This window comes from Phallusia mammillata, chromosome 1, assembly GCF_965637545.1.
Source record: "Phallusia mammillata chromosome 1, kaPhaMamm4.hap1.1, whole genome shotgun sequence".
Lineage (NCBI taxonomy): Eukaryota > Metazoa > Chordata > Ascidiacea > Phlebobranchia > Ascidiidae > Phallusia > Phallusia mammillata.
This window is the reverse complement of record NC_137252.1, coordinates 23,605,752-23,631,523: the sequence shown is the minus strand read 5'-3', so window position 1 is coordinate 23,631,523 and position 25,772 is coordinate 23,605,752. Positions and strand designations below refer to the sequence as shown.

Genomic DNA, 25,772 nt, shown 5'->3' with positions numbered 1-25,772 from the left:
ATTACCAAAGATTTTGTCAATGGAAGCATTGGAAGGTAGAGTGCAGTTAAATACACTGAACTGTCGCTTGAGGCGTTGGGGAATATCATTTCTTCCACCACCTGGATGAATCATGGCACCAATAAACTGCATGTCCACGATGTTGGTAAAGTCACCAGGTTTGTCCAGTGAATACATTCCATGCATTTCCATCATTTGACGAACTATCTCATTTGTGATCTGTGGGTATAGTAAGTGGTAATTACATTCATGAGACTATGCTAAATAAAGAAATTAATTCACACACAAATATGTCTATTAAACGTTGTACCCCTTAAAACAAATCAAAAAAAGATTAAGAAATTATTTTATTTAGTTGAGACTTCCAGTATTGGATATCAAGTTAGAGGGATTTTCTAGCACTTAAATCTTTAAACCATTTTTCACAACCAGCACAAAAGTCACAGCATTACTTACTTGGTCACCCCACTCATTGATAACAGGCATATTGATATCATCCACAAACACTGTCATCTTACGACCAGCAGGAGGTCCATACGTGTTGCCCATTCTCTTGTCAACGTAACTTTCAATCGTGGTCTGGATCAACAACATAGTAAGTGAATTGCCGGGACATAAACATACTAAAGTTTTGTAATACCTGAAACATGTTTGGTTCAGTGGCTGAACTGAAGCTGAATGATTTTGACATCATAACCTCAGCATCATACCCCAGCATGTAACCTTGGACCAACACAGTTTTTCCTGTACCTTGTTCACCAGTAAGAAGAACAGCCTACATGGCAGAATAATAAAACAATAACCAAAAATTCACATTTTTTACAGGCTAGATCTAAATTTTACATAAGATAAAAAACATGTTAGCTGGTTTGCAATTCGGGTCCAGTCAGATAAGTACCTTGTGTTGTTTAGCAATGATGTCAATCAGAAACTTGGTTCTTATGTTGTCTACATTTGGCACAAGGATAGAAGAGTATTCAGGTATTGAGTCACTGGGATAGATGTACTCAACAACTCTATTTGACCAATGCTCCCATTTACCTAAATGAAACATGTTTTACAAGCTTCGAAATGGGCTAAGATAAACTGACAAATCTAGCTCACACTCACCATTAGAGTCAGGCACAAACTCAAATATGGTGTGTCCAGAACTAGAGTCAATTTCTGGCAAGTCCAGATTGCTCTCATGCTCTTGCAGGAATGTTTGCATTTTGTCCCTAAAAACATGACCCGTAATATTTAGCTAAAAAAAAACTAGTTGCTCTATTTTGAAAAACAGCAGATTTCAGGTCTGTAAATCTGCTTCACTGTGATAGTATGTGTGTTATATTAGATATCATCATACTGAAAAATCGGTGTAACCGACCTATCAGCAAGTTCGAGCGTGGCACCAACACTCCACATAAGACAGAATATGAAAAGTCGCTCAAGGTGAAACTTTGGAAGAATTCCAGCTTCCTCTTTGCTTGGAATCAAACCTTCAAGCACATTTATAGCCTGCAAAATGTTTACACAAATAAACAATAATCGTTAAAATATGCAATGAGAAATATCTTGTAGCTCTGGTGTGCAAATACCTGAGTTATGTAGTTACACTCTAACAGTTCCATCTTAGGAAATAAGTTTTGCATTGAGAAAGTGTAAAGGTCTTCAAACACTGAGTGGAAGAAACCTCGTATGTGCTCACACTCCTGAGCAGGTCGTCTCAACAACCAACCCTGGTAACATTAGACAGGTTAAACGAACAACAAAAGATATTTAAGTTGAGCTAATGACACAACAGCTATAACATACACAGTACTTGTCGTTCAAAATGTTAACACAAATTAATCAATAAAAAATCCACACATAACATAAGTCAAAACACTTAATTTAAAAAAAAGTTTAGTAAACTGTGGTCTTCTGTTAACCAGTTTATGTTTTAGCAATTACAATATTAAGCTGAAAACCACTTTTAAATCCCACAAAAAGACAACAATCAACACATTACATCCAATATTGGTCTCCAATCAAGTGCAGAAGAGCTCATGTAAACCATTCCATTTCTTGACACAGTTGCAGGAGATGCATTGTCAATGTTGTGAACTTCAAACAGGATTTTACAGTTTGGAGCCATCGGAATACGATCTCCATTGGCAAGTGTTAGTGTTTTGTTGTCATCCAACACAGAGTTCAAGTTTTCGATCCAAATCGCATCTACAGGCCCATCCAACAAAAGCCACACATTTTCACCTGGAAATCAACAACACATTTAACTGATTAGACCAGAACTGGTTTAGCTTTAAAGAAATATTGATAAAATTATTCAATTTACCCTTCTTGGTCTTGTGTGATCGCCTCCACAATGTACTAAATATTCCGTCTGTCCAATCATTAGTTGCCACATCCAGTCTACCGAACATTTGTGGTGCTGTGATGGCCTTGGGGTTCATGCGAACCTCTCTGTGGAAAAAAGGTTTATTTTAGTAAACCGAACAATTTTTGCAAGTTGGTAATTGGTAACTTACTTATGAGGGTCACCACATTCAGTCATGGCTCTCATGATCATGTTTACACAAGCTGTTTTTCCAGCACCACTTGGTCCCAGTGCCATCATTCCATGGCGTACACGCTGGGTTTCAAACAGTTGTACCACCTGTAACACACACAAAAAGCAAATATTACTTTGGAATCAATAATATTAACAATAATAGTTTCCAGGCTTGTGCTAGATGGGTTGAACTGAAAAGTTGGTTGGAAAATTTACCTTAAGATTCCAGGGTGGGTGGTTAATAATTCCCATATCATCAACATGTAGTGATATTGCAGCTTGCAGATCTTCATATGTAGCACTATCCAATACAATACCAGGAAACAAATCATTGATCAAACTCAAGAAGAGAGGTTCATCTTCATCAACCTAAAGCGCATAAAGCTGGTTAAGTATCTTGTCTGCAAAAAAAACTACAATTTCTTTCAAAACTTACCAGCTTTGATATATTCATGTCCCTCAGAACTCTCATCACAATAGTAGGTTCTCCCTCATTTGGTCGAGCCCTCTTAGAGGATCCCAGAGTTCGGAGCACAGATAAAATGTTCCGAAGACCAAAATCATAATGCACCTAAATATGTAGTAAAGAATCAGGTTGCGTCCTTGGGTTAATAAAGTTCAAACATGTGTACCTGTTTTGTAAGCTGTTCCTCACACAGCTTGTATAGAGTGTAGAACTTTTGAGCAAGGATGATGTTTTCAATGAAACCACAACTGGCAAGTTTTACACGCATAATGATCTAAAATTTTGATTACAAATTGAAGAAAATGTTTAAAAGCAACAATATGCATAAGATCTACCTGTCTATCAGGGACCATCATGGCCACAGACCTGAACTGCACTTTTAAATTCTCTGGCAATTCCTGACGACCAGCATAACCAGGATTCTGGAAAGTGGGTTGAATAGGCAACAGCATGCAAATTTAAAACTTATGTAAAAAAACATGATTAATTTACCATTGTAATAAACAGACCAAACTCTGGGTTGAGGTTGACATTGTCACCATCAGTGAATATAAACTGAGGCTTGCGTTCCTTCTTTGCAGTCAACACAATGTAAATTTGTTGTGCTGCTACTGACAGTACAGGCAAGTCAATGCGATTGAACTCATCAAAACAACCCCATGATCCAGATTGGGCAAGCCCTGTGAGTTTTACAAAAAAATGATTATAATGTTTTTCAGATTTACCGCATATCATGCCTGTACATAATGTTTTGTATAAGTGACCTGCACCGTTGGTACATGCTTCACACATTAATGTCAATGATTCTCTTTGACTTATTATTGAAAACTAGTCACAAGTAACTTTGTTGAATAAACTATGACATCAATACCTTTGTAGATCCTTCCCAAACCACGGAAATCCATCTGATCTGAGCAATTAAACACAACCACATATTTTCCCAGCGCTTTTCCCATGTCTTTTGTTGTTTCAGTTTTTCCTGTTCCAGCTGGCCCAGCAGGTGCTCCACCCATGCTCATACCAAGAGCTTGTGCCAATGTGATGTAACACCTAAAAACACATAAAAGTTTGAAAAGCAAGCACATATGTAACAAAAAATATATTAAAGTCGTGTTTATGAGGAGCTTGATTGTCTTTCAAGGTACGCCATGAATCTATTTCAATTTGACATTCTTCTTTTAACATTTTATCACCAGTAGGCAGAACGAGGAATGACTGATTCATATTAGGATATGAGCTTCAACTGTCAAAATTTTGTGCACATTTCTCTTTGTGACATGACAACATTATTCAACACCACAACAAGTACACATATACAAAGTCTTTACCTATCAGTAAGTGGTGTGATGACAAGACGATCTGTGCATCCAAGAAACTCATTCTGGTATATAAAGTCAACATCGGTGATGCTTACCAGACACTTGTCTGTGTCATTGTTAAAATAGAATCGTGACTGTTTCAACCACTCAAAGTCCAATGGAGTCTTGATGTGCATTTTTACCTAAAAAGTTACATGTGTATTTATCTGTCCTGCAACATTAATTTCAAGTCTAATTTTATTCTTATTTCAAATGAGTAAACAGCTATTTTAGATTTTTTTGTTTCACGTTTATTTATTTTTAGCTTATGATTGCACTTTACAAGTTAAACCATTGTTGTAACTCAAAGAGATTTGTAACCGATCAATGTTAAATGATTTTAACTAACCAAGTCATTGAAGATGTCTCTCTGGTGGACATGAATTGTGATGAGGGTTTCAAACCTAATTCTGTCAAACTTAGTGAGTTCTTTGGTAGTAACAGCAATAAGGGCATTGAGCAGTTCCAGGAATCTCTGATTTGTTACTGGCATGATCTTTTTGTCATATCTTGCATTGGTGAGAGCATCTTCTGAATCGCGAGTCCACAACATTTGTAGACCAAGAAGTCCAACCTATTTGACAACAGAGTTCAGGTTTTCCATGTGCTTGGTATTATGTAACAGGCATATTAAGGATAGTCAAGCAACTCAGCAATGCATATGTTTGTTGATGAACTGAGTAAAATCTACTTTTTGCAATAATATTTTGCTGAACTGTGCATTTGCAGTACAACTAACAACCGCAACAACTACCAAATAGTATTTTTCATGTAACTGGTGAGCTAATTTACCTCTTCAGTGGTTAACAGCAATCAGATGCACTGACCGAAATAAAAAAATGAAACAAAACTTTATTATCGCACTTTTGAAGATTTTTTTAAATGTTAAGTAAAATCAAGACTATTTTGTTGCACAGCCGAAATAGTAATCCCAATTTGAAATATCACAACTTGAACATTTGATCTTACTTGTGCTGGTGCAGCCTCAAGGAATGGATGTATTTGGAAGCCAGGGTCAGACAGCTGAATTGCTGCATCTCGAATTACAGAATGCAATGATGCTTGTTGTTCATTCAACAGTTCCCCCAACCAAATTTCTACATTACCCTTTGCAATCACTTGCTTTTCAAGCTGTGTTATACAACAAAGTAAATGCAGTTGTTATCCAAAGATCAATAACAGTCAACAGAAGTTTGTATAAGTTTGTTTTGGATAAAAATATAACCTTGGTGTTAAATAAAATATAATACACCAATCCTGGACAACTGGTGACTGAGTATCAACATGTGACACATGGTTAATTCCCAGTACATACCATGATTGTTTCTCCCTCCTTGGAGACAAATGCCATCATTCGATCATAATCCTTTTCATGAAAATCAATGCGATTCACATTTTCAAACACTCCTAGCAGATGACTCTACAAGATTGTAAAAATGTTAGAGAACTACCATTCCATGTAAGTCAGTTGAAAAAAAAAATGTACCTGTATAGAATGTGAATCACTAGCTTGACCAAGGATTTCAAGCAGCGCTGGATCTGATATGAAGAAAAACCGTGGAAACACAAGTCTCTTCTGTTCCAAGTATCTATGAAATAATAGCAAAACATGGACAAGTTATTTAAATGGGTAATAAATTTCATGCAAAACCTTAGGGATAAAATAAAGCACTTTAACAAATTAAGAATTACCCAGTAAGAGATTTTTGGCATTGTTCCAACTGTTCTAGTAGATGAGGTAAAAGTTGACCAAGTGTTTCATCACCGACACAACATTGAACGACGTTGGTTGTCTCATGAGCTCTTGTCATAATTTTCACCCAGGACTTGTCAATATTTGCAAATCGCTTTGCTTCCTACAAAAACAAGACTCAGAGTCAGAGTTAAGATAGAAAGTGTGTTATAACGCTTAGTACGCAAAAGGGAAACAGGCAAAAAAACATATTCAAACATTATGTTTTCACATGTCGTGCTCGAGGGAAAATTAAGACAATATTGATGAGAAAAATATGTACATCAATTCACAATATCTTAGCACTTCAAAGAAAAAGATCAGCCTAATCATTTTAAAAATTACTTTCAAAAACTTTGTCGAAAGGCCACAGGAGCTTAAAAACAAAGACAACTTATCAAACCTTGGGCAATTGTTTAGCAATGTCACCACCAACAAACACAGCTTCTAAATAAACCCACAAGTTCTGTACAATCAACCAGTTCTCTGCAAATACAAATTTTAATCAGTAAAGTAATATCAAAAATTTAAATAAATGTATTGAAGGTAGATTGGTTTTATGTCGTATTCAACATAGTTTGGCCAAAAGTATATTATTTGTCCAAAAGTCCTCACCAATGATGTCGGAAGTGTTGGAAAGTTTCTGAACCCACAGTTGTATCTGTGGTTTGAAAGGAGCATTGTACCTGGACAATAACGAAATACATTTTTTTGCTCGCAAAGGTTTACAGATTATACTGATGTATGACAGTTACCTATTGCTAAGCAAAGAGCCAAGAATCATCAGACTGTCCTCTAACATAGAAATAATCTCAGATGTTTCCTGACCTTTCAGCAGAAGTTCACCTGGGCATTCCAAGAAGTGCATTAAAACTTATGTAAGTTTTTGCTATGAATCTCTGTAATGCACATTTTTATATCTATCTAAATGCATAGCTTTCATGCACTTTAACTTGCTCATTAGTTATAATTACAACTCACTGGGGAATTTTTAGGATACACACCCCTTCTTTATGTCAAAAAATGGCTTCCATGGCCATTAAACTTGTAAATCAACAACATAAACTTTGTATACTTGATCTCATCTAGATACTTGCCTCTAGCTTTGAATGTAGCAAAGCTTAGTGTATTAGCACTCCATTCAGCTATCACAGCACTCAGTTTGGCCTCTATGTCCTTTTCTTTTACAGCACTGATACAAATGTCCTCAATGTCTTCTTTATATTTGAGCAAGGGTGCACCCATGATGTTTCTCAACTGGAAATTCTCATTATCTGTAAAATGGTACTAGTAACTAACAACGTTAAAAAAATAGTTTAGGGTGGTCGGAGCCCTTGCACTCAAATTCACTTGTAAGTGAGTGTTGGCACAATGTATTCTTTAAAATAATGTGACCCATTGAGCATCGGTCTTGGACCAGTCAGGTATGGTGATACTTTAGATGAGATTAGGGAAAGTGAATATTAATAAGTACAGAAAAATGGTAATGTAATAATTAGTCACAGATAAATACCAATGTCAAAGGTATAGTTGGTCAGGTTTTCAATCCTTTCCCAATGTCTGCGCTTCATAGCTTTATCTGACATCAGCTCAAGCAGAGGACAGCTTTCATTGAAGTCATCGATCTTCTTCTTAAGTTCAAGGAAAGCTTGCCACTCCTTTAATCCCTTTGGCAATTTGCGGCACCTACACACAAACCATATTGTGTATCATCAGGAGCTTAATAAAACAATGTGGCATAACAACCCCTATTCTAAAAAGAACAAGCCTCAATGGGAAGACATGATAAACAAGACATACACGTTTAGGAAGTTGGAAACTTAAAACATCAAAAAATGTTTAACAACCTGTTTTGAAAGTCCAATAGTTCTTGATTGATTTTGTCAATGTTAACTTCAGTCCACAGAATATCATAGTATCCATTAATGGATTTCATCACAGCATTGTACAGCCCATACAACTTCTGCAAAAGATTTAGTTCTTTCTTGGTCCTCTGTAGGCTGGGATAGTCAGTAACTTGTAATCCAAACAACTCCTCTCCAGCATTGTAGGTTTGGAATTTACGCCACAAATCATCAAATCTAAAAGTGAAAAGACAAACAATCAATGGCCGCAATTAAAATATTTAGTCATTTGTTGTCGGAGGTTAATTATTTAGGAATATGTAACTCAGCAATACAACAACATGTGGTCCAATTAGCTTAAGCATCTTTAGCCCAGTTCCACGTATGGTGTACTGGGTGCTTGTAGTAAAAAAAAACATTTATTATTGTTATTGCAACAAAAGCATGGAACCAACCGGCTTTGATAAACTTGAAGGCGATCGCTAGCTTCAATGGGGGAGATTCCTTCAGCCATTGGACCAGCCAAGTCATATGAATCTTGAAAATTTGCAGAAGCAATATGGAATGCCTCAACCTTTTCAATAAGGTCTGTTCGAAATTCTGGCTGCACTGCACACAACTTGTTCTGGATCTGAAGTTTAATAACATCAATTGGGATTTACTTTACTTATTTTCCTATCTATACTACAACGGCTGTACACCCTGGGCAGGTTTATGCAAGAGAATATATTTTGCTCACCACATTTGCTTGCGAGAGTAATTTGTTCCAACTGTATCTTAGTGTATCCACTTTGTTGATCTCTTCATGGTTGACCTTCACATTAAACTTCTGCATAATGGCATATGCTTCTTCCACAGGACCTGTGGATGCACAAATGTATGCTGTGAGCAAGGTTAACATATTAACACAGTAGTATCCAATTTAAAGTACAAAAGCATTTTTTGTTTGTTTTATTTTTGTCTTCAGTATAAAAGCAACACTTAACTGTGTTTAGCTCACAAAAAGTTAGACATGGAATTGCCCGTTTTATTGTAAGTCAATTAAAACCTTTTTTTTCAATCTTTTTCAGGAGTTGGTGACAGTTTAGTAAAACCATCAGGTTCCTACTGTTTAAACCAGCGTTTCCCCAACTTTTCTAAAAAATTTGCCTGGTGGACCCTTTACAATTATTTTGATATTTCGTGGCCCTAAAAAAATCACAAGATGCTATACGAAAAATGCAAAACCCATGTACACTAGTGCAGTCACGATTCTTTCTAATGTAACAACTTTCTAACTAATATGAACGATTCACTGATAGCTGGTAGTGCAGCAGAATATATTAGTGATGCACCGAACCCGCCTAAAAAGGTTCGGGCCGAAACCGAATATTCGGCCTTGAGGCCGAATTATTTCGGCCGAATCAGGCCGAACCTAAAATTCTTATGGATGTTTTCAACTGAAACTTTTGTTGTTGATACGAGTGACCTCAATTATGACAAACCAAAATAACTTTCACAATGCGTAAGCTTTGCTAAACTTGTAAATATTGCAGACAACGTGGCTCGTAATTTATGAATATAACATATAGTTAATTTATGGTGTTTCGTATGGGCGAAAATGAAATTTAAGGCTTCGATTCCATGCAACAAAAAAGTTCGGTTACGGCCGAATTTTCAAAAAAGTTCGGGCCGAAACCGAAACATTGGAAAACAACGGATTCGGCCGAAATGTTTCGGCCAACCGAAACTTCGGTGCATCACTAGAATATATGCTTTATAATGTCACAAGAGACATCCTAAAACAACCTATATTATCAAATAACAAAGCATATTTTTTCTAGTATAGCACAATAGTACAGCTATAATGTTGAAAACATTAACTAACCAAAGACTCACAATCATTGCTGTACATTGCATACCCTTTGAAATTGCTTTAAAGGCTAATTCTCATTGCAGACCCTCTAAAACTGCTGTACCCCAATTGGTCCGCGGACCCCTGTTTGGGACCACTGGTTTAAAGCAATTTGAAGTTTCTTGCTCATGAGAGAAAAAGTGGCCAAGACAGGATTGGAACCCGCATTTTGAGCATAGGGCAGTTGGGCTAACCACTTGGCCAATTTGACAAAGATCTTTTAACTGAAAGAGCATAGGCAAGATATACAGTAAACAAAATAACTATGTGCTGTAATAATACTAAAACTGGCATAGATTGACACAAACTCATTGACAATTTCACTTGGTTTAAAATATATGCAAAATAACCCCATCATCATTTACCAAGAGTAAAGTCAATCCTTGTAAATTCTGACTTTATGGTGTCAAGAGCTTTCATAGCTTCACGAATGTCATCCAGATCTTTGATTGGTCGAGTAAGTCGCTTTGAAAACTCGTTGATAAACTCATGCAGATTTTCCATTTTGGCTCGATACTCTTGATTCAGGCATTTGCACAAGCTCACCTGGGAAAAGTGATTTTTGACATTATTTGGTGGTGCAATCTTGATGGTTTTTCTGATTATGTCAAGTTATGGTACCTTCCAGGCTTTAGTTTCAACAGTAAGAGAGGATTTGATGTTTTCAGGTAACAACAGAAGAGGACCAACTTCAATAGATGATGGAAGCATCTCAACCTTCTGATTTACATCCTCAAACCTCATGATTTCACCGCGGAACTCAGTTAGCAATGGATTGGTAGACATAAATCTAAAACAGTGTATTAGGAAGCTATGTTCATCTTTACTGATTACTTTGAATACAAAACCTGGTCTACATTTATATTTAGTGGACATTGACCCATTTCAAGTACACATTCCTAATAGGGACTGCACCAAAACTAAGGAAAGACTATGCATGGAAATTGCTAGTCTATGTCTCATGTACACAAAAAAATGAGATTAAAACTAAGGTAAGTCAAAATGAAAGGGATTTTCAATAAAAGGAGCATGATATAATTATTTATTAGTCCTCACTTTTGCAAAATTTGCAATAGCATTAAACTATTGATTGCAGCAGGGTTTCAGTTTAAATAAGATGGTTTTTGACATAATCCAGCTTTTTAACACATTTGAACTGCATTAGGCAGCAAGCACTAAGGAAAAGTTTTTCAATGCATGTAGTATTTCTTTATACTCACTCTTTGACCTTGGTTTCTCTTTCTTCCTCCCAAAGCATGTGAAATGTATTAAACTGCTCGATGTTTTGATGTACTGGATCTCTCATACTGTTCATTGCACTGGCAAGCATCATTACTAGCTTTGTAATGTCCTTGTGCTCCGAAATTGCCTGTCATTTATTTAAAAACAAAAAATAATGAGAGTATACTGAGTATAGTGCAAACATTGTGAAACAAATGACCAAAAAATTATGACCAAAATGGTCACATATACATTTTTTATTTTCATACCATCATTATGGGTGTAAACTGGGATTTGTGATAAAAAACACTTGCCTCAATCTAGAAAATATTCTAAACATGGTGAAAAGTTCTAACCTTGTAATGGTTCTGCAGTTTGTCAAAGGAGCTTTGTTGCAATGCAGCATTACTTGCTTGTTTCTTCGAATCATCCCGCTTGAAAGTTCGATTTGCTGATCCTCGTCCCTCATTGTTATAACCTTCGAGTTCTGACAAGTCTTGTCCCCAGCAGAGAATTCCACGACTGACTTCAACAACACATCTAAAGTAAAAAGAGTTTGTTTATTTTTTTGCCCCATGAAATGTTACATGTAATTACACGTAAAGTAATTGGAACTGGACAATGTAAAACAGGGGTGGGCAACCTTTGTTACTGTAGTGCCAATTATAAATGTCAAAATTTGATCGCGGGCCGCACATGTGCATAACACAAAGTGATTTTTTTTCGTTTCTTACCAAATATGCTACAAGTATAATTCCTATTTGATTCTAGCCATATTTTGCCAGATCGCAGAAAACTAGCATCAGGGGCATTAATCAGCTTAAAAATATGTAATAATTGGACTCGTTTGCCAGTACTTTTGAAATCCAAGCGTCTCTGCGGGCCGCACAACCTTTAATTAAGGGCCGCAGGTTGCCCAGCCCTGATGTAAAAGAATATAAACAAGTCCATGCTTTGATTCAAAAATAGGTTAAATTTTAAACGATTTTAGCAAAAACATGATTTACAAGAAATTCAGACTCTCATCTTGTGCCTAACTGTAAAAATTTGTTTCAGTAGCTGCTAAATAATAAAGGTCCCATGTATTCTGGAACATTGTTATTATTTGGCTTGTAATATGTTACAAAAAGTTTGTAGCAGGGATTTTATATGAAAACTGTTTGTTAAACTTTTTATGGTTATGACACGCAATACACACAAAAACACTATTCATACAACTAATGACCAGTTAGACACACAAAAATATGCATATAACCTTGCTGCTTCATTTATTACAACTTGCATCTCCTCTAGATTGGGCTTGAGTTCGATGTTGGGAATTGCAAGTTCAATGTTGGCAACAAGTAGTGGTGACATCCCCTCCCGTGTGAGTAACACTGCTCCTTCTGCGCTTTGTGAACTTCCCATTCGTCTGCTGTACGATGACTTGGGGTAGAAAACTCTGTAAAAGGTTCCGATTAACAAAGACAAGTATAACATGGTACAAAATGATTTAACCTAGTTTACAACGCACCAACCAACAAAGTGTTAAACTGCTGGATCTTGTACTTCTGTAAGTAATGTCATTTTAAAATTTTACATTTTGGGGGCTTGTTGGTCATTGGGTCATCTGTGGTCAAACTTTGAGAGGATCAACTTTGCATAACTAACTAACATGTATATGTGTAACTTTAAATAAGTTGAACCCTTTCTTGACCAAATGGTTTAAGCAAACCAGTGCCTGACAGAAAAAAATACAAACAAAAACAATATGTGTCCCCTTCAGAAAGAGGACCCATAAAAAGGGAAGAAATAGGAACGAGCATGGTTCACCTTCGTTTGATGAGATCAAGTGATTGTCTTGTACATTTAAGCAAGGCTTCGAGAGTTCTTGTTTTGAAATACTCAACCAATTCTTCACACTCCACAGCAAAAGCATCATCATCATTGAAATCAATGCTGTCCTTGTACTTTGACTTGGAGCTGGCAGATGCATTCATGCTAAAACTGGTAAAAGTGCCATTCAATAACAGTGTTGATTTTAATTTAGAATTAATATTTTGCATTTGTACATTTAACTCACACAAAATCATTCCTTCCAGAATGCTTCGCAAATACTTGTATTAGATCTTGCACAGCATTTTCAATGTGCTGACTTTTTCTGTTTAAGTATTTTGCCATGTTATCAGCATGCTCCTTGGTGCTGTAATAAAAAAGAGCTTTTAGTATTAGATTTGGGGGAAAAAGGGTTCTGTAACAGCCTGACCAGTTCTGAGTACCATTTTTTTACTTGGGATAAGGTAATGTAAACTCAATACTCAACTTACAAAATCTAGTGGATTAGTATTTTTAACCAAGGCTCGCTCTGCTACACTGTCGGCCTTGATTGAAACTTAACACAATTTGCTACACAAAACCCGTAATTTAAACTTAAAACTGGAATCATCCTGTCCGTTGCTTTCTCAACTTATCTATTGCTGAACAAAATGTATATAACAGAACAACTTAATACCATGAAAGAAACTGTTGTAGTTTGTATGTAGTTTCATCATCAAGGTCAATCAGAACAGTGCTTGCCATATCTTGCAGCATATCATCAATTCGAGCTTCCTTCAGATCATTTACTTCACGGATCACTCGCTTTAACTGGTTCAACTCTTGTTCAACATTGTGGAAAAACAACTGAAAAACCATGAAACACGAGTAACATTAAAGTAATGCATAACTCATTTGACAACATGTTTCTTTAATAAGTTACCTGCTTGGGGTTTACATGATTAACATAAACAGTAAACCATGGAAGTTAATAGGGTGAAAAACAAAATCTACCCTAGGTTGCAGTATGATCTCATTTGGTCACCTGTGACTCCAAACTTTTATCAACATGAATAAACTATCTTGAATAAACATTATGAAGTACTGATCAGGAATAAATTGCACTTATTAATCTTTACAGTGCCAAAAGCTATGATGCCAACATAAAACCATTTTAGAATCATTAATTTGTGGACTAATTAAAAGATGTTTACCTTGTGATTAAGCGAGCTCCATGTGGTAAATATGAGGCCATGTCGCACAGCACGATCCACTTGCTTTAGATGTTGTTTCATAAGAGGCATGAAAATGGGTGGTATACTCTCTTTAGCTTTTTCATATTCTGCTAGCAAGGTTTCCAGTGTTTCCTATAATAACATCAACACTTTAAGCATTCAAAGCCAACTTTACTCCGTTTAATCACTGGACATAGGCTACTTTGGTTTTAAACTCTCAGACAAAAAGAGTAAGAGCATGAACAGTATTTCCTATAACTGAAAAAATCATGCAAACATTTTCCAACAGACATGAGCAACATGGGACAGTAATTAAAATTGTTTACCTTTGTTTCTTTGAGATCATCAATTTTACGCAGTAAATTTGTGGCCACTTCAGGTACTTCCAACCCCATTCTGATCATACAAGTAGTTTCACGAACCATGGCGGGAACTTGAGGATCATAATTGATGTAAAGTTGCTTGGTTTCAGGATGGCGAACCAACAGTGTGGCCTAATGTCATAAAACACTGACTTACACTGAAGTTTTCACAAAAACAATGAGGCTGTTGAAAGGATTATTCCCAACACTTTTGAGATATATGTGTGCGGTGTTGACATTTTTCAACATAATTGTTCTAGAAAGTTTATGGAATCACAGGGTATCAGGATAGCTAAATGCTGCTGATAAAAGTAGATACAAGCTCCTTTGCAGCACATGCCTAATGGGAATAGCATTGAGCAACTAACAACTTTTAGTTTTTGCAAGTTGAATTCAATGTGTAATAATAACAAATACCTCCGCAAATAAAAATTACCTGCAAAGCATATTTGATGTTGTCAGTTTCTCTGCACCATGCTCTGTAGTAAAGAACCTCAAATTCCATTAGAATTTTTCCCATTCTGTTGTAGTTCTTTACAAGCACCTTACCATCTTTGTCCTGTTAACCACATATCAGGTTTTAACAATCAGTGGAAAGTTTTAATTGGAAGAGTAGTAAGCCTTATTTAGTTTTTAAATGATTTTCTAAGGGTTATGCTCTGAACCACACAAACATACATAGATAGATATAAATAAAGAACATCTAAACATGTGCAGCAAAATAAAACAAACAAAGTTTCCCTAGGACAGGTTGGCTACCTTGAGCAACTCTGGGGCAAACTGTTGAAAGACCTCCATTGGTTCCTCAATCTTGCGAAACAGTTGGCGAGACCACATAATTTTGCCGGAGATTGGGGCCATATCTCTTGGTATTGGAGGATCATCACGAAATTTTTGGTACAACTTCTTGATTTCCTCAATTTCTTGAGCAAATGTTTTCAGGATCACAGAGTATTTATCGGCAATGTCACTCTATCAAAAGTCATTATTTTCCTGTTCATACACCATCATGGAAATAAAACACATCTGTTTACCTTTAGACATGGGATGCTAAGTTTCTCAAACCGCTTTAACAGAAGCAAAGCCTGTGCTGCAGATTGGACTCGATCAAAACATCCGTCCATGAAACTTTGCAACTGACATTCCAAATTATAAATAGATTCCTTAAAGTTCTCAAAGTCATTGTCAAAGTCGATTTTTCTACAAAAGACCAATAAAAAAATCAAATGGTTTACATGTACAAAATGTATAATACATTCAATACCTATGGTCAAGTATGTCATATGGTTTCTTTTTGGTGTTGGTAACAACAGATTGGAACTTGTTGGCAAGTTGGTCGATACCTTCTATTTTACTCTCACTTAACATCGAAAATACTTCTATGGTTTGTAACAACTCTGTAATCTGGTGCAGAAAAGAAAAATAAGAATTCATTTGTCGAGTCTACCGCAAAGGTGTGGTTAACTAGCCTTGTTAAGTCTTTTGCAAAAGGTATCAAATTTGCCAAAAATGTACATTTCTGAAAAATCAAGATTTCTTTCAGGACCAGTTTGCAAATCAAGCTTCATTTTTTGAAAACTGTCCACATATTCCTTGTACAGGCGTATGCAATCCTAAAATACAAAAAAATATCATGGTGGTAAGGTGTACATGTCATCTACAGCTTTAGTTTTATGGCAAGAATTTTATGCATTATTTGATGGGTATGATACTGCGATAAGGCAAAACAGACAAAACCAATGCATCATCCAAAACAAAGTTTATGCTCATAAAACTGCAACTTTGCTACAACATATAAAAGTATAGTTACAGCAATCTTCTGCTTGACAATAGCACTGTCTTGATCCCAAATTCTCATTTGCCCATTTTCAGTAATGTATTTTCGACAAGCAGTCACCATTTGATTTGTAACCTATAATAGATTGTAAATTCACCAAATTTGATCCGAATTTTAAGCCAGTATTTGTTAATGTACCTTTAAAAGGGAATTTAATAAATGATGTAATCAAAGCGTAAATGGTTTAACCATTGGTTTAACAGTCATAATTGTGATTTACCAACCTTAATGAACAATGAAGTCATCCTTTGTGATGTGTTGTAGTAATGAGAGATGTTGTGAATCATACTGATTATGTTTATCAGTGTTGGTATCACTTCAATCATGTTTACCTGAAATATTCCATTGTTAAGAGAGAATTTGTTTCAATTCCACATTTTGCACTTATATGTAGGTTAGCACAAATCTTGTGCGTACTTACTGGGTCTGAATTGTACAGTGGGTTGCAGGCCTTTTCTAATGAGTAGAGATATTTGACATTGTCCTTTGCTTCATTTGCATGGTTGGTAATCTGGGCATCCATTTCGCGCCATGCCTGTTAGAAAACACAAACATGCAATTGATTTTAATGCAATCTGGTATCAAAATAAACAGTCAAACCTTCAAAATCTTTGACTTTGCAGCATGTAATGTATTGATGGCAGCCTTACACCGACTGCCTTTTATGTGCTCTAATAATGAGTTGAACTTAGCCATCAAAAACCTCCAGTGTTCAAGTTCAGCAAGTGGACCTGTGTCATCTGCTTCCTTCCTCATCTGTTCACTCTCAGCCAGAACCTACAAAAACACCATTGAGTCTAAAACTTACATTGCAATTTTTACAGCTATGTTCAATTGAAGCACAATAAACACACGTTTTTTTTAGCAGACAAAAACATCATGTATTAAGTTACATATATTAATTTTTACCTGTTCTATCTGTTTCCTCCAACATGAAACAAGTTCTTCAAGTTTTGCAACAGTTTCTGGATCTTGTGCAGCGGCAGCACAATCCGCAGCTGTTTTAATGCTATCAAGATCAACTTCAGTTGCTTCATGGAGTCTAACAGCACCATCAACATTCATCTGTGCACCTTACACATACACAAAATTACAAATCTATTCCCCAAACATTAAATATGTGTTCTACTAACTGCTACAGTTTGTGTTAAAACTTGCATCAAACTTACTGTCCAAGTAATGAACAAAGTTTTCAAGGTTTTGTATAAAGGCATCTTTTGTTTTCTTTCCATGTGGAGTTTCAGTCAAACTTCCCCAGTTTGTCATGGCTTGAATTGTGGGCAGATAAACGCTTGCCATTAGTTGGCGAATGGCAGGCAAAAGTCCACCATTTTCTTCAACTTCCAGAACACCAAAGTTGGTCTCCTAAAAGCACAAAATCAACATTTTAAAAATTGGAACTGAAACAAATAAGATCTTTTAGTTGCTACACCAGCACCCATGCTTAAGTGATGATGCACAAAAAAACTTTAAATCTTACTTCGCATATATTTCTCATGGAAAGAACTTGATCCTTCCGAGGTTTTACAAAATAGAGACACTGTCCAGTTATAGCTTCCTTTAATCCATCAGTGACAAAGACTTTCTTCATTTTATCATTCTTGGGTACAACTCTTCCAGACTCTAATCAACAGTTTGATATTAAGTCACCCTAGTGTGTTGAAATTTACTTAATCCCATGGCACTTAACAATCACATTCAGCACTATTAAATGATTATGTCAAATGAATACTTAGTACAAATGAAATTATAACACACCACACTTACCTAGTTTGGGTGATTCACCCACTTGATAAAAGAACATTAAGGTCTGTTTGGAGTCCGTTTCAATTATTTTGTCAATAAAATCAATTTGCTGAAATGATTCAAAATACATAGTATAGGTGTAAATGCATGCACAGATGTATAATCAGTATACAGCAATTAGATTAAATGTAAACGAACATCAGATTGTTCTTAATGCAAGTGCAGAAACAAAACAGTGTACCAACAAAACATAAAAAATATGCTGCAATTTCTTTGTCAATATACATCAGGGGTATGTGTGACTACCTCAGGAGTATCAAGAATAAATTCCTCAACAGCTGAGTTTTCCAATTCAAGATGGTCAGCCACATAATGAATGAAGTATTTATGACATGCCGATAATCGAATTCTCCTCTTTTCTCGCTCCTCTTTGTATCTTGCCTAAAGATTGCATTAAAACATGATGACACTAGATACAACGTACGAGTTACTAGATACAACATATTTCACAAGGCCACAAGCAGAACAATAGGCAATGAAGTTCGTTGTAAATTAGAAGCAAAATCAAATCCGGTTGCATGGAAAGGAGCAATAGGTCTGGTGATTGTAATATTGGTTTTACTTTTGTTTACAGCAATAGTACATGGCTTTACATAAACCTAGTCATTCATCTCACCTGTTTTTCCTTTAGTGTTTCCGTGTAATTATAGACTCCACCCGCCAAACTCGCTCGTCTCTGTGAAGGTCCGGCCGCTTTGACATCTCGAACTCGCTTGTTCGTCGCAACAGCCGGTTGTTTTCCTCCATCCGCCATCGTGACGGGAAGAAATTTTCGAAAACCAGCTTCTTTTTAGTCTTTTAGCCGTAAAGTTTTACAGAAAAAGCGAAACGCAACTACAGTTCGTCGCAAAATCAAAACAGCAAACCGAAAAATTTCCGAAATTGCAGACAACCTTTTTTGTATTCATGCGCCACACTTCTTATTGCTGCAGAAGTTTGAGTTGGGGATTATATTTAACACATAGGAAAGTAAAGCTATTACTTATGAATTCTAAAGCTGCATCTTTACGTAAATAGGGAACATGTAGACCTTACATTAACAAAGCAATGGTACCGTGTGTGAAAACCAGCGGAGCGATACTAAACAACGTTATATGACATCACAATAGAAATGTTGTTTTTTGACAAATACTTGCTATTGTTACATTTTTGTCATAAGAAAAAAGGCATTACTTGCTCACTTTTAGTTTAAATTACAGTTTTTCAAGAATTCGATGCTGTGGTCTATAGATTCGTACGCCATATATCTGAATTGTTTATTAAAACAAGCCTGGCTTCCAAGCATTCCCACATGGCAAGACCTGAGCTGAAAACATCTAGCCTGGGGTGGGATTCGAACCCACCGAATTTCGGATCATAGGCACCTTTGCCTGCTTCATGTGCTACGCTACACATGTCAGTTACGTAGTAGGGCAGGGGTGGCCAACCGGTCAAAGCCTAAGAGCCATATTTTTTATTGTGTTACCACAAAGAGCCACATTATACACATAAGCACATTTGTTTAATGCCTCGTCTCTTCCTCACACACAGAGCACACCAACAAGATAATGACACAATTTGACTTGTACAGACCACGGGTCAGTCATTTTCAACAAACCGCACTGTCTCTCACACAAAACTCTCATTTCAACGAATCCCACAAACAAAAACATATGAATTAAAATATCCTTTTTTTTTCTCATTCTATAAATAACGTGCGGTGAGATTCATATCTGGGGAATTGCTATCTGGTGAAATCGAAAAACATTGCGGGATTTTCATCTAACGCGCATGCGCCCCAAACTTAGGCGCCGAGTTTTACAAAAATGCAAAGTGGCGAAACTAAATTCATGGCGACGTATCTAATGCATTTACCACCAACAATCGCTAAATTCAAATCCAAGACAAACTGCCCACAAAATATAACGTTCGTCATAACCCGAAAAACAACGGATCGAAGCAATATTTACTATGAAACACATTTGTTGTAAATATTGTTGCTTTGTGGCTCATTCGCATTGTCCGCAACAATGAGCAACCATTCATTGTCAACAATTGAATATATGCCATCATAAACAAGCCATTTGCCACATAAACCCCCTGCCAGGGGTGGCCAACCGGTCGAAGCCAAAGAGCCATATTTTTTATTGCGTTAACACAAAGAGCCACATTATACACATAAGCACATATGCCTTGTCCCTTCCTCACACACAGAGACCTGTGCTTAGCCAGATTTATTCCAAATGTCGCACACCAACATAATAATGACACCAATTGGACTTGTACAGACCACGGCCAGTCATTTTCAACAGTGTCTCTCACACAAAACTCCCCTTTCAACGAATCTCACAAACAAAATCAAATATATTAAAATATCCTTTTTGTCTCATTCTATTAATAACGTGCGGTGAGATTCATGTCTGGTGAATTGCTAAAAACATTTTTTTTCTGTCATTTTGAAGGCTAACTTGACAAAAATTGTTTACTCAAAAAATTTTCCCGGGTGAAAAACTTTGCGGTATTTTCATCTAATGCGCATGCGCCCCAAACGTAGTCGCCGAGTTTAACAAAAATGCAAAGTGGCGAAACTAAATTCATTGCGACGTCACTAATGCATTTACCACCATTGCGACGTCACTAATGCATTTACCACCATTGCGACGTCACTAATGCATTTTGCTCAAATCAAACCCAAGGCAAACTTCCCATAAAATACAACGTTCGTCGTAACCCGAAAACCAACGGATTGAAGCACTATTATTTTACTTGGAACACTTTGTTGTAAATATTGCTGTTGCTTTGTCTCAATCGCATTGTATGCAACAATAAGCAACTATTTATTGTTTAACAATTGAATATATGAGATCACAATCAAGACATTGCCACAAAAGGTTGCAGTTTTTAAGGCAAGGTTTGTGGCCATACCGATAGTGAGTTTGTTTAAAAGCAAAATTGTTGAAGCTTTACTTTAAATTCAACGATTTTTGTACCAGATCGCCACATATTAACCAGAATATACACAGTAGGCCCCAAACTTCGACAACGATGTAAGAGCCGCATATAACCAGGCGAAGAGCCGCATGCGGCTCGCGAGCCGCGGGTTGGCCACACCTGTAGTAGGGGATCACCAGTTTGTCATTAATCAGATGATTACATCCATTACATTACTGAGATCAGCTCGAAAGCGTTCATGCAGGCAACAGTTCGTTACAACGCCTTTGTACATTACAGACAAGACAAAAAGCAGTACGATTGTGCGCGAACAATTGCATTTTTGATAGTTGTCATTCGATAAAGGCTATTGTTTAGCAATGGAGACAGTCGATTTCTCAATTCTCCTGATTTAAACTTATTCAGTGGCACAAACTGACGCCAAATAGGAATATAGAATTACTTTACCCGCTTCGCGGCCCCCCCCCCCCCCAAAATTGCCTCACGGACCCCTAAAGGACCGCGGACCCCAGTTTGGTAACCGCTGGTTCAAAACATATAGCAACCGATTTAGTGGTTTTCACGCAGAATTTTCATGTTCTGGTGTGGTAAGTTAATTCGGGCCCTGGCCGGAGGATGCCCCATCTTAAACCATGGGTCCGCAAATACTTTTTAGCGCGACCCTAAAATAATTGCTCTAAATTCTCGCGACCCAAGCATTTTGAATACTAACAAACTAAATATCTGCCATAAATATTACGACTGCTATAATGCTATTGTCAGTTGTTATTTTCTTGCGCGAAACAAAGCGAAACTCAGCACATAAAACAGTAGATGAACGAACGTACCTTGCATTGCAAAATGGTAACAGAAAAGCATGACTGCTTGCGCAGGTACGCTTAACTTATTGCATTGTTACATAGACTGTATGTAACAGTTACGTAGTCATTTGTAACAATGCAATAATAATTAGGAGGTTGAAAAAGCTGAAGTTCATTAATACTATACATGCGATGCTTATATTCATGGAAAATTTAAAATATTTCGCGACCCAGACTGGAAGGTTTCGCGACCCAAATTTGGGTCGCGACCCACTATTTGCGGACCCCTGTCTTAAACAATTGGTTGGGAACGATCACAGCATTCATTCGTTTTCCCATTTTTTGATAAGTTTGTTTTTGAAGAAAAACTTACCATAAATATCTTACATATTAAACGTAGCTTTATTTCGTTCTCAAGGACGATTTGCCAGCAATGCGCTGAAGGGTCGACCCTCTTGTCGACACCACATAAACTCATTGCGGCACACTTTCAATATGTTTTATTTCAGCAGTCCGCGAATTCCTAGCATCCCAGGGATTTGCGACACGGTTCGTCTATTGAAGCATGAACCCACAAATTTACACGAAACATGTTTATGCACTAAGCTTAGCAAATAAACTTTGCGGGTGACTACCGTTTTATGTCGCCCAATATCCTATCAACAAGCGGTTGGCAACCAAGGGTTTGCAGAACCTTAATTTCGGCCTGTGTGATCATCTTAAGGATCTGTGATTTTAATTCCAATTGGTAACTACTGCTCTAGACACTGCTATGCTCTCTGCAGAAACGTTTTAGCACAGTGAATACGCAGATGGGCAACGAATGTCTAAAAAATACAATTTCGGCGAAATTCGATTCCTTCGTTTCTGCAAATCTCAGGTTAATAGCTGGTTAGCGCAACCGCGTTGTGGAAATGACTAAATGAGGTTCCTGAGCAAGAAACTTATGCGACATTGTCCAGAGTCCGAGGAGCTTGATAGGTTGAATGGAGGACACGAACTTCACTAAGTCAAAAAAAATCAAACAAAAATAATAATACGGACTAACAATCTGTCAGGCATTTGGCCAGCGGACCCCTTACAAGCGCATATTTTAGTCATCACCTATAATTATATTAAAGATTTGTTTTTGAAACCTATTCGCTGACCCAAAATGTAGTGAAAACAATTAATCAGTATAAAAACTCTGGGGGTAAATGTGTCCTACATAAATTTAGAACACAATTATAAAAAGGTGTCTTGCGTATGGTGTGTTATTAGTTTGCTGTTAGGGGTACGTTAAGTCCGATACTTTAGAACCATCATTCGTTTTTGCATCCAATTTCAACCTTTATTTGCATTCCTGCAATACAGCACATGTTAATCTACACCCGAAAATTACGGTTATTACTGTCATTATAAGCAGAAACTACAGCATATGGGATTGGAGTGAAGATTTTAGAATTTACGAAGTTGTTTCAGCTCCTTGGTGGTCCCACGATGCTCAGATATATATTTACATGTAAATTGGATGTACTGTCCGGAGTGCACGGTCATAAAGGAAGAAGTTGAAAGCTACAGTTTGTGAGGTTTAGTGCTGCTTTCTTCTGAAAGAGCAACCTGCAAACACAACAAAAATATTTTGGGTACTTTTCCATTGGAAAAAAAAACAGTTACTTTTCCAGTGGCATAGAAAGGCTATTTTTCGAAGAATATAATTGAACATAGAGCCACTACACTATTAGCCTAAAGTTGTAGTTGTTGGGACATACAAATTGTGAGCAAATTGTGAATTAAAAATTCCTTAAGGCAACAATGTGAAGCACTACAGAAATATTTGAAATAAAATCTGCAAGTGACGATTTTCAGCCTACTCAATGGAAGTTAAGTAGGCTGATAACCGCCATTTACAGCTCATATATATTTAGCATGTAGCAAAAGACCTTGATTTATACCTTTTCAGTCACAAAAAAAGCATGGACTAAAATGCTAGCTTAAGGTGAGTGCGGGAGGGCTCCTCTAAAATACACAATGTTCTCATAAAACTAAGGTTGGCAAGGTAAATTTCCTTTGACTTGCATTTTTGGTTGTTGGAAAGGATAAAAAAATTCTAATAGCCTTCAGGTAGATAAGTTGAAGCTTGAAGGCATACTTTTGGGTGTATGTAAATACCACTTGACCGCTGTGGCCACTGTGGCCACTGTGGCCAGCCTGTACACACTTTCTAAATGCTGTGGCCAACCTGTAAATACTGCGTGACCGCTGTGACCAATCTTTTTCACACAAGCATTGACGGTTAGAGCTAGTGGGGTTAGGGTGAAGGTTTGTATTGTAAATAACACTTCATTCGGGTCTCATTTACCTATACAGGTTGGCCACAGCGGTCACGCAGTATTTACAGGTCGGCCACAGCGGTCATGCAGTATTTACAGGTTGGCCACAGCATTTAGAAAGTGTGTACAGGCTGTCCACAGCAGTCAAGTGGTATTTACATAACCCCATACTTTTGTCTCAATTAGGAGACATTTTTTTTATTTTTACTTTTGTAACAACTAGGGGATATTTTTTATTGAAGTTGGGATCTGATTTACGGTTAAGGCTTTGCAAGGTTTGCAGTACAGTTAAAAAACTTGGATAACTTCTAGCACAGTTTCTATTTTAATAAAAATCGAGTATGATTTGTCCATGGGAGAAGGTAGTTATCATTAAGTGTTTACTTGGGCATTTGGGATTTCAAAAGGGTGTTGGGGGCGAGATTAAAATATGATAATGAAAATTGATGACCAAAAGGGGTATTCAAGATTAAATGATAATGTTATAGTAATTATAAACCTTTACAACTATGATAGCCCAAACTGCCAGCATTTAATAAGTTTCATTTGTATATTGTGCATTTTAAAGTAGCCAAGAACAGAGTACTGAAAAATTGGAATTCTAAGCTAAAGCCATGTGTATAAATGGCTGTCATGTTTTAAGTAAAACTAACAGAAGCTACGAGAGGGCATCACCGGTTTTGATATCAGTGAGTGGGCAATGCTCAAGGTAGAGACACAGTTGTATCCAGCAATAATAAATTATTACAATTGTACATCTAATGACAAAAAGGGTGATACAGATATTCAATAAAATGAGTCATACTATTACTGAAGAGATTGGTTGTACATCTGATGACAAAAATACCAATACCGATAATTTCTGACAACATTTCACAGCTGTTTATCAAAATATAAAGTACATACCTTCTGTAAGCCTTGCCCTTCCTCCAGTTGGTTGACACAAGACAGTTGAACACCCGACACACAACACGACGGTTTGTGCATGACTAAACACAGTTGTGATCTTGTAACAACCTGAAATACACAATAACAAAACAATTGATTTTTCAGAACATGCTTCTTGTACAATAACATGACAATACTTGACATTGTACCTGGACATTTTACATCCATAAAATAGGAGTTTGGAGATTGAACTAATCTCTTCTTCTTATGCTTTCTTCGTTCCTCTTCAGGAGAGGGGTGCAGCAAATCTTTGGCCAACTGTAAAAAAATCTTGTCTAAATTTCTGACATAAGTTTAGTACTAAACACATTAATACATAATGTACAGATTTGTTTAAACTATATATTCTACAATTTTCTTCAAGCTGTTTAGGCTATTTTTTCAGGTTTAAATGTCACATTTACAAATACAGCTAAATACGCATCAAATTAGGTTTAAACATCTGTGACTATCTTTTATGCCCATAAAAGCAATAAAACACATCCAATGTGCAAAAATTACAGATAAAATATGGGCAAAAAGAGAAAAAAAACATATTTTTTTGATAAGGCTTACCGGCATGGCTTTATTCGTTAACAGCCTACTTGGAAAAGGCTGAGTCAGAGTTTGTCAGACAGAAATACATGCGTCTAATCTCCCGGATGTGAAGTTGCGAAAACACGGTGCAATTAACAAAAATAAACTAATTTTTAATAATTTATC

The 25,772-nt window shown here is 36.6% G+C and overlaps 2 protein-coding genes across 3 annotated transcripts in view; both read right to left on the bottom strand.

Annotated features, from left to right (window-relative positions):
• LOC145209446 (dynein axonemal heavy chain 8-like) overlaps window positions 1–18,931 on the bottom strand; it is a 32,016-nt gene extending 13,085 nt beyond the window's left edge. Inside the window, exons 1-55 of one of the 2 annotated variants that reach the window (XM_080079732.1) lie at window positions 18,696–18,931; window positions 18,326–18,460; window positions 18,041–18,128; window positions 17,754–17,896; window positions 17,443–17,638; window positions 17,183–17,346; window positions 16,874–17,050; window positions 16,695–16,808; window positions 16,498–16,605; window positions 16,247–16,348; window positions 15,906–16,049; window positions 15,701–15,840; window positions 15,471–15,636; window positions 15,196–15,408; window positions 14,873–14,995; window positions 14,401–14,568; window positions 14,054–14,206; window positions 13,537–13,706; window positions 13,108–13,227; window positions 12,858–13,031; window positions 12,301–12,486; window positions 11,402–11,585; window positions 11,045–11,193; window positions 10,446–10,614; window positions 10,190–10,370; window positions 8,670–8,791; window positions 8,386–8,561; window positions 7,934–8,167; window positions 7,600–7,772; window positions 7,184–7,360; window positions 6,842–6,932; window positions 6,702–6,772; window positions 6,490–6,572; window positions 6,047–6,210; window positions 5,841–5,943; window positions 5,670–5,774; window positions 5,324–5,485; window positions 4,704–4,928; window positions 4,325–4,497; window positions 3,868–4,046; window positions 3,489–3,676; window positions 3,332–3,418; window positions 3,163–3,270; window positions 2,967–3,101; window positions 2,747–2,899; window positions 2,508–2,635; window positions 2,315–2,442; window positions 1,991–2,232; window positions 1,578–1,718; window positions 1,367–1,497; window positions 1,111–1,217; window positions 899–1,041; window positions 641–775; window positions 457–579; window positions 6–219 (exon numbers count right to left, since the gene is read on the bottom strand). In XM_080079732.1, the coding sequence (XP_079935858.1) occupies window positions 6–219; window positions 457–579; window positions 641–775; window positions 899–1,041; window positions 1,111–1,217; window positions 1,367–1,497; window positions 1,578–1,718; window positions 1,991–2,232; window positions 2,315–2,442; window positions 2,508–2,635; window positions 2,747–2,899; window positions 2,967–3,101; window positions 3,163–3,270; window positions 3,332–3,418; window positions 3,489–3,676; window positions 3,868–4,046; window positions 4,325–4,497; window positions 4,704–4,928; window positions 5,324–5,485; window positions 5,670–5,774; window positions 5,841–5,943; window positions 6,047–6,210; window positions 6,490–6,572; window positions 6,702–6,772; window positions 6,842–6,932; window positions 7,184–7,360; window positions 7,600–7,772; window positions 7,934–8,167; window positions 8,386–8,561; window positions 8,670–8,791; window positions 10,190–10,370; window positions 10,446–10,614; window positions 11,045–11,193; window positions 11,402–11,585; window positions 12,301–12,486; window positions 12,858–13,031; window positions 13,108–13,227; window positions 13,537–13,706; window positions 14,054–14,206; window positions 14,401–14,568; window positions 14,873–14,995; window positions 15,196–15,408; window positions 15,471–15,636; window positions 15,701–15,840; window positions 15,906–16,049; window positions 16,247–16,348; window positions 16,498–16,605; window positions 16,695–16,808; window positions 16,874–17,050; window positions 17,183–17,346; window positions 17,443–17,638; window positions 17,754–17,896; window positions 18,041–18,128; window positions 18,326–18,460; window positions 18,696–18,833 (8,206 nt within the window). In that variant the 5' untranslated portion in view covers window positions 18,834–18,931. Of the gene's footprint in view, window positions 1–5; window positions 220–456; window positions 580–640; window positions 776–898; window positions 1,042–1,110; window positions 1,218–1,366; window positions 1,498–1,577; window positions 1,719–1,990; window positions 2,233–2,314; window positions 2,443–2,507; window positions 2,636–2,746; window positions 2,900–2,966; window positions 3,102–3,162; window positions 3,271–3,331; window positions 3,419–3,488; window positions 3,677–3,867; window positions 4,047–4,324; window positions 4,498–4,703; window positions 4,929–5,323; window positions 5,486–5,669; window positions 5,775–5,840; window positions 5,944–6,046; window positions 6,211–6,489; window positions 6,573–6,701; window positions 6,773–6,841; window positions 6,933–7,183; window positions 7,361–7,599; window positions 7,773–7,933; window positions 8,168–8,385; window positions 8,562–8,669; window positions 8,792–10,189; window positions 10,371–10,445; window positions 10,615–11,044; window positions 11,194–11,401; window positions 11,586–12,300; window positions 12,487–12,857; window positions 13,032–13,107; window positions 13,228–13,536; window positions 13,707–14,053; window positions 14,207–14,400; window positions 14,569–14,872; window positions 14,996–15,195; window positions 15,409–15,470; window positions 15,637–15,700; window positions 15,841–15,905; window positions 16,050–16,246; window positions 16,349–16,497; window positions 16,606–16,694; window positions 16,809–16,873; window positions 17,051–17,182; window positions 17,347–17,442; window positions 17,639–17,753; window positions 17,897–18,040; window positions 18,129–18,325; window positions 18,461–18,695 lie in introns of those variants that run through there. The other variant, XM_080079731.1, reaches the window with a different exon arrangement.
• A 4,187-nt stretch (window positions 18,932–23,118) lies between these two features.
• On the bottom strand, window positions 23,119–25,710 carry LOC145209471 (small ribosomal subunit protein eS27). The gene is made up of 4 exons (XM_080079754.1): window positions 25,626–25,710; window positions 25,220–25,328; window positions 25,029–25,139; window positions 23,119–23,409 (listed from the first exon to the last, which is right to left on the bottom strand). The coding sequence occupies exons 1-4, from the start codon at window positions 25,629–25,631 to the stop codon at window positions 23,381–23,383; spliced, it is 255 nt and encodes an 84-aa protein (XP_079935880.1). The 5' UTR covers window positions 25,632–25,710; the 3' UTR covers window positions 23,119–23,380.
• Window positions 25,711–25,772: the final 62 nt, after the last annotated feature.

Bases quoted from the DNA above. Each gene is read 5' to 3' on its own strand.
- LOC145209471 (XM_080079754.1), bottom strand. The intron at 25,140-25,219 runs GTACAATGTCAA...TGTGTATTTCAG, and splicing joins TATGGATGTAAAATGTCCAG to GTTGTTACAAGATCACAACT. The intron at 23,410-25,028 runs GTATGTACTTTA...TTGTGTTTGCAG, and splicing joins AAGGGCAAGGCTTACAGAAG to GTTGCTCTTTCAGAAGAAAG.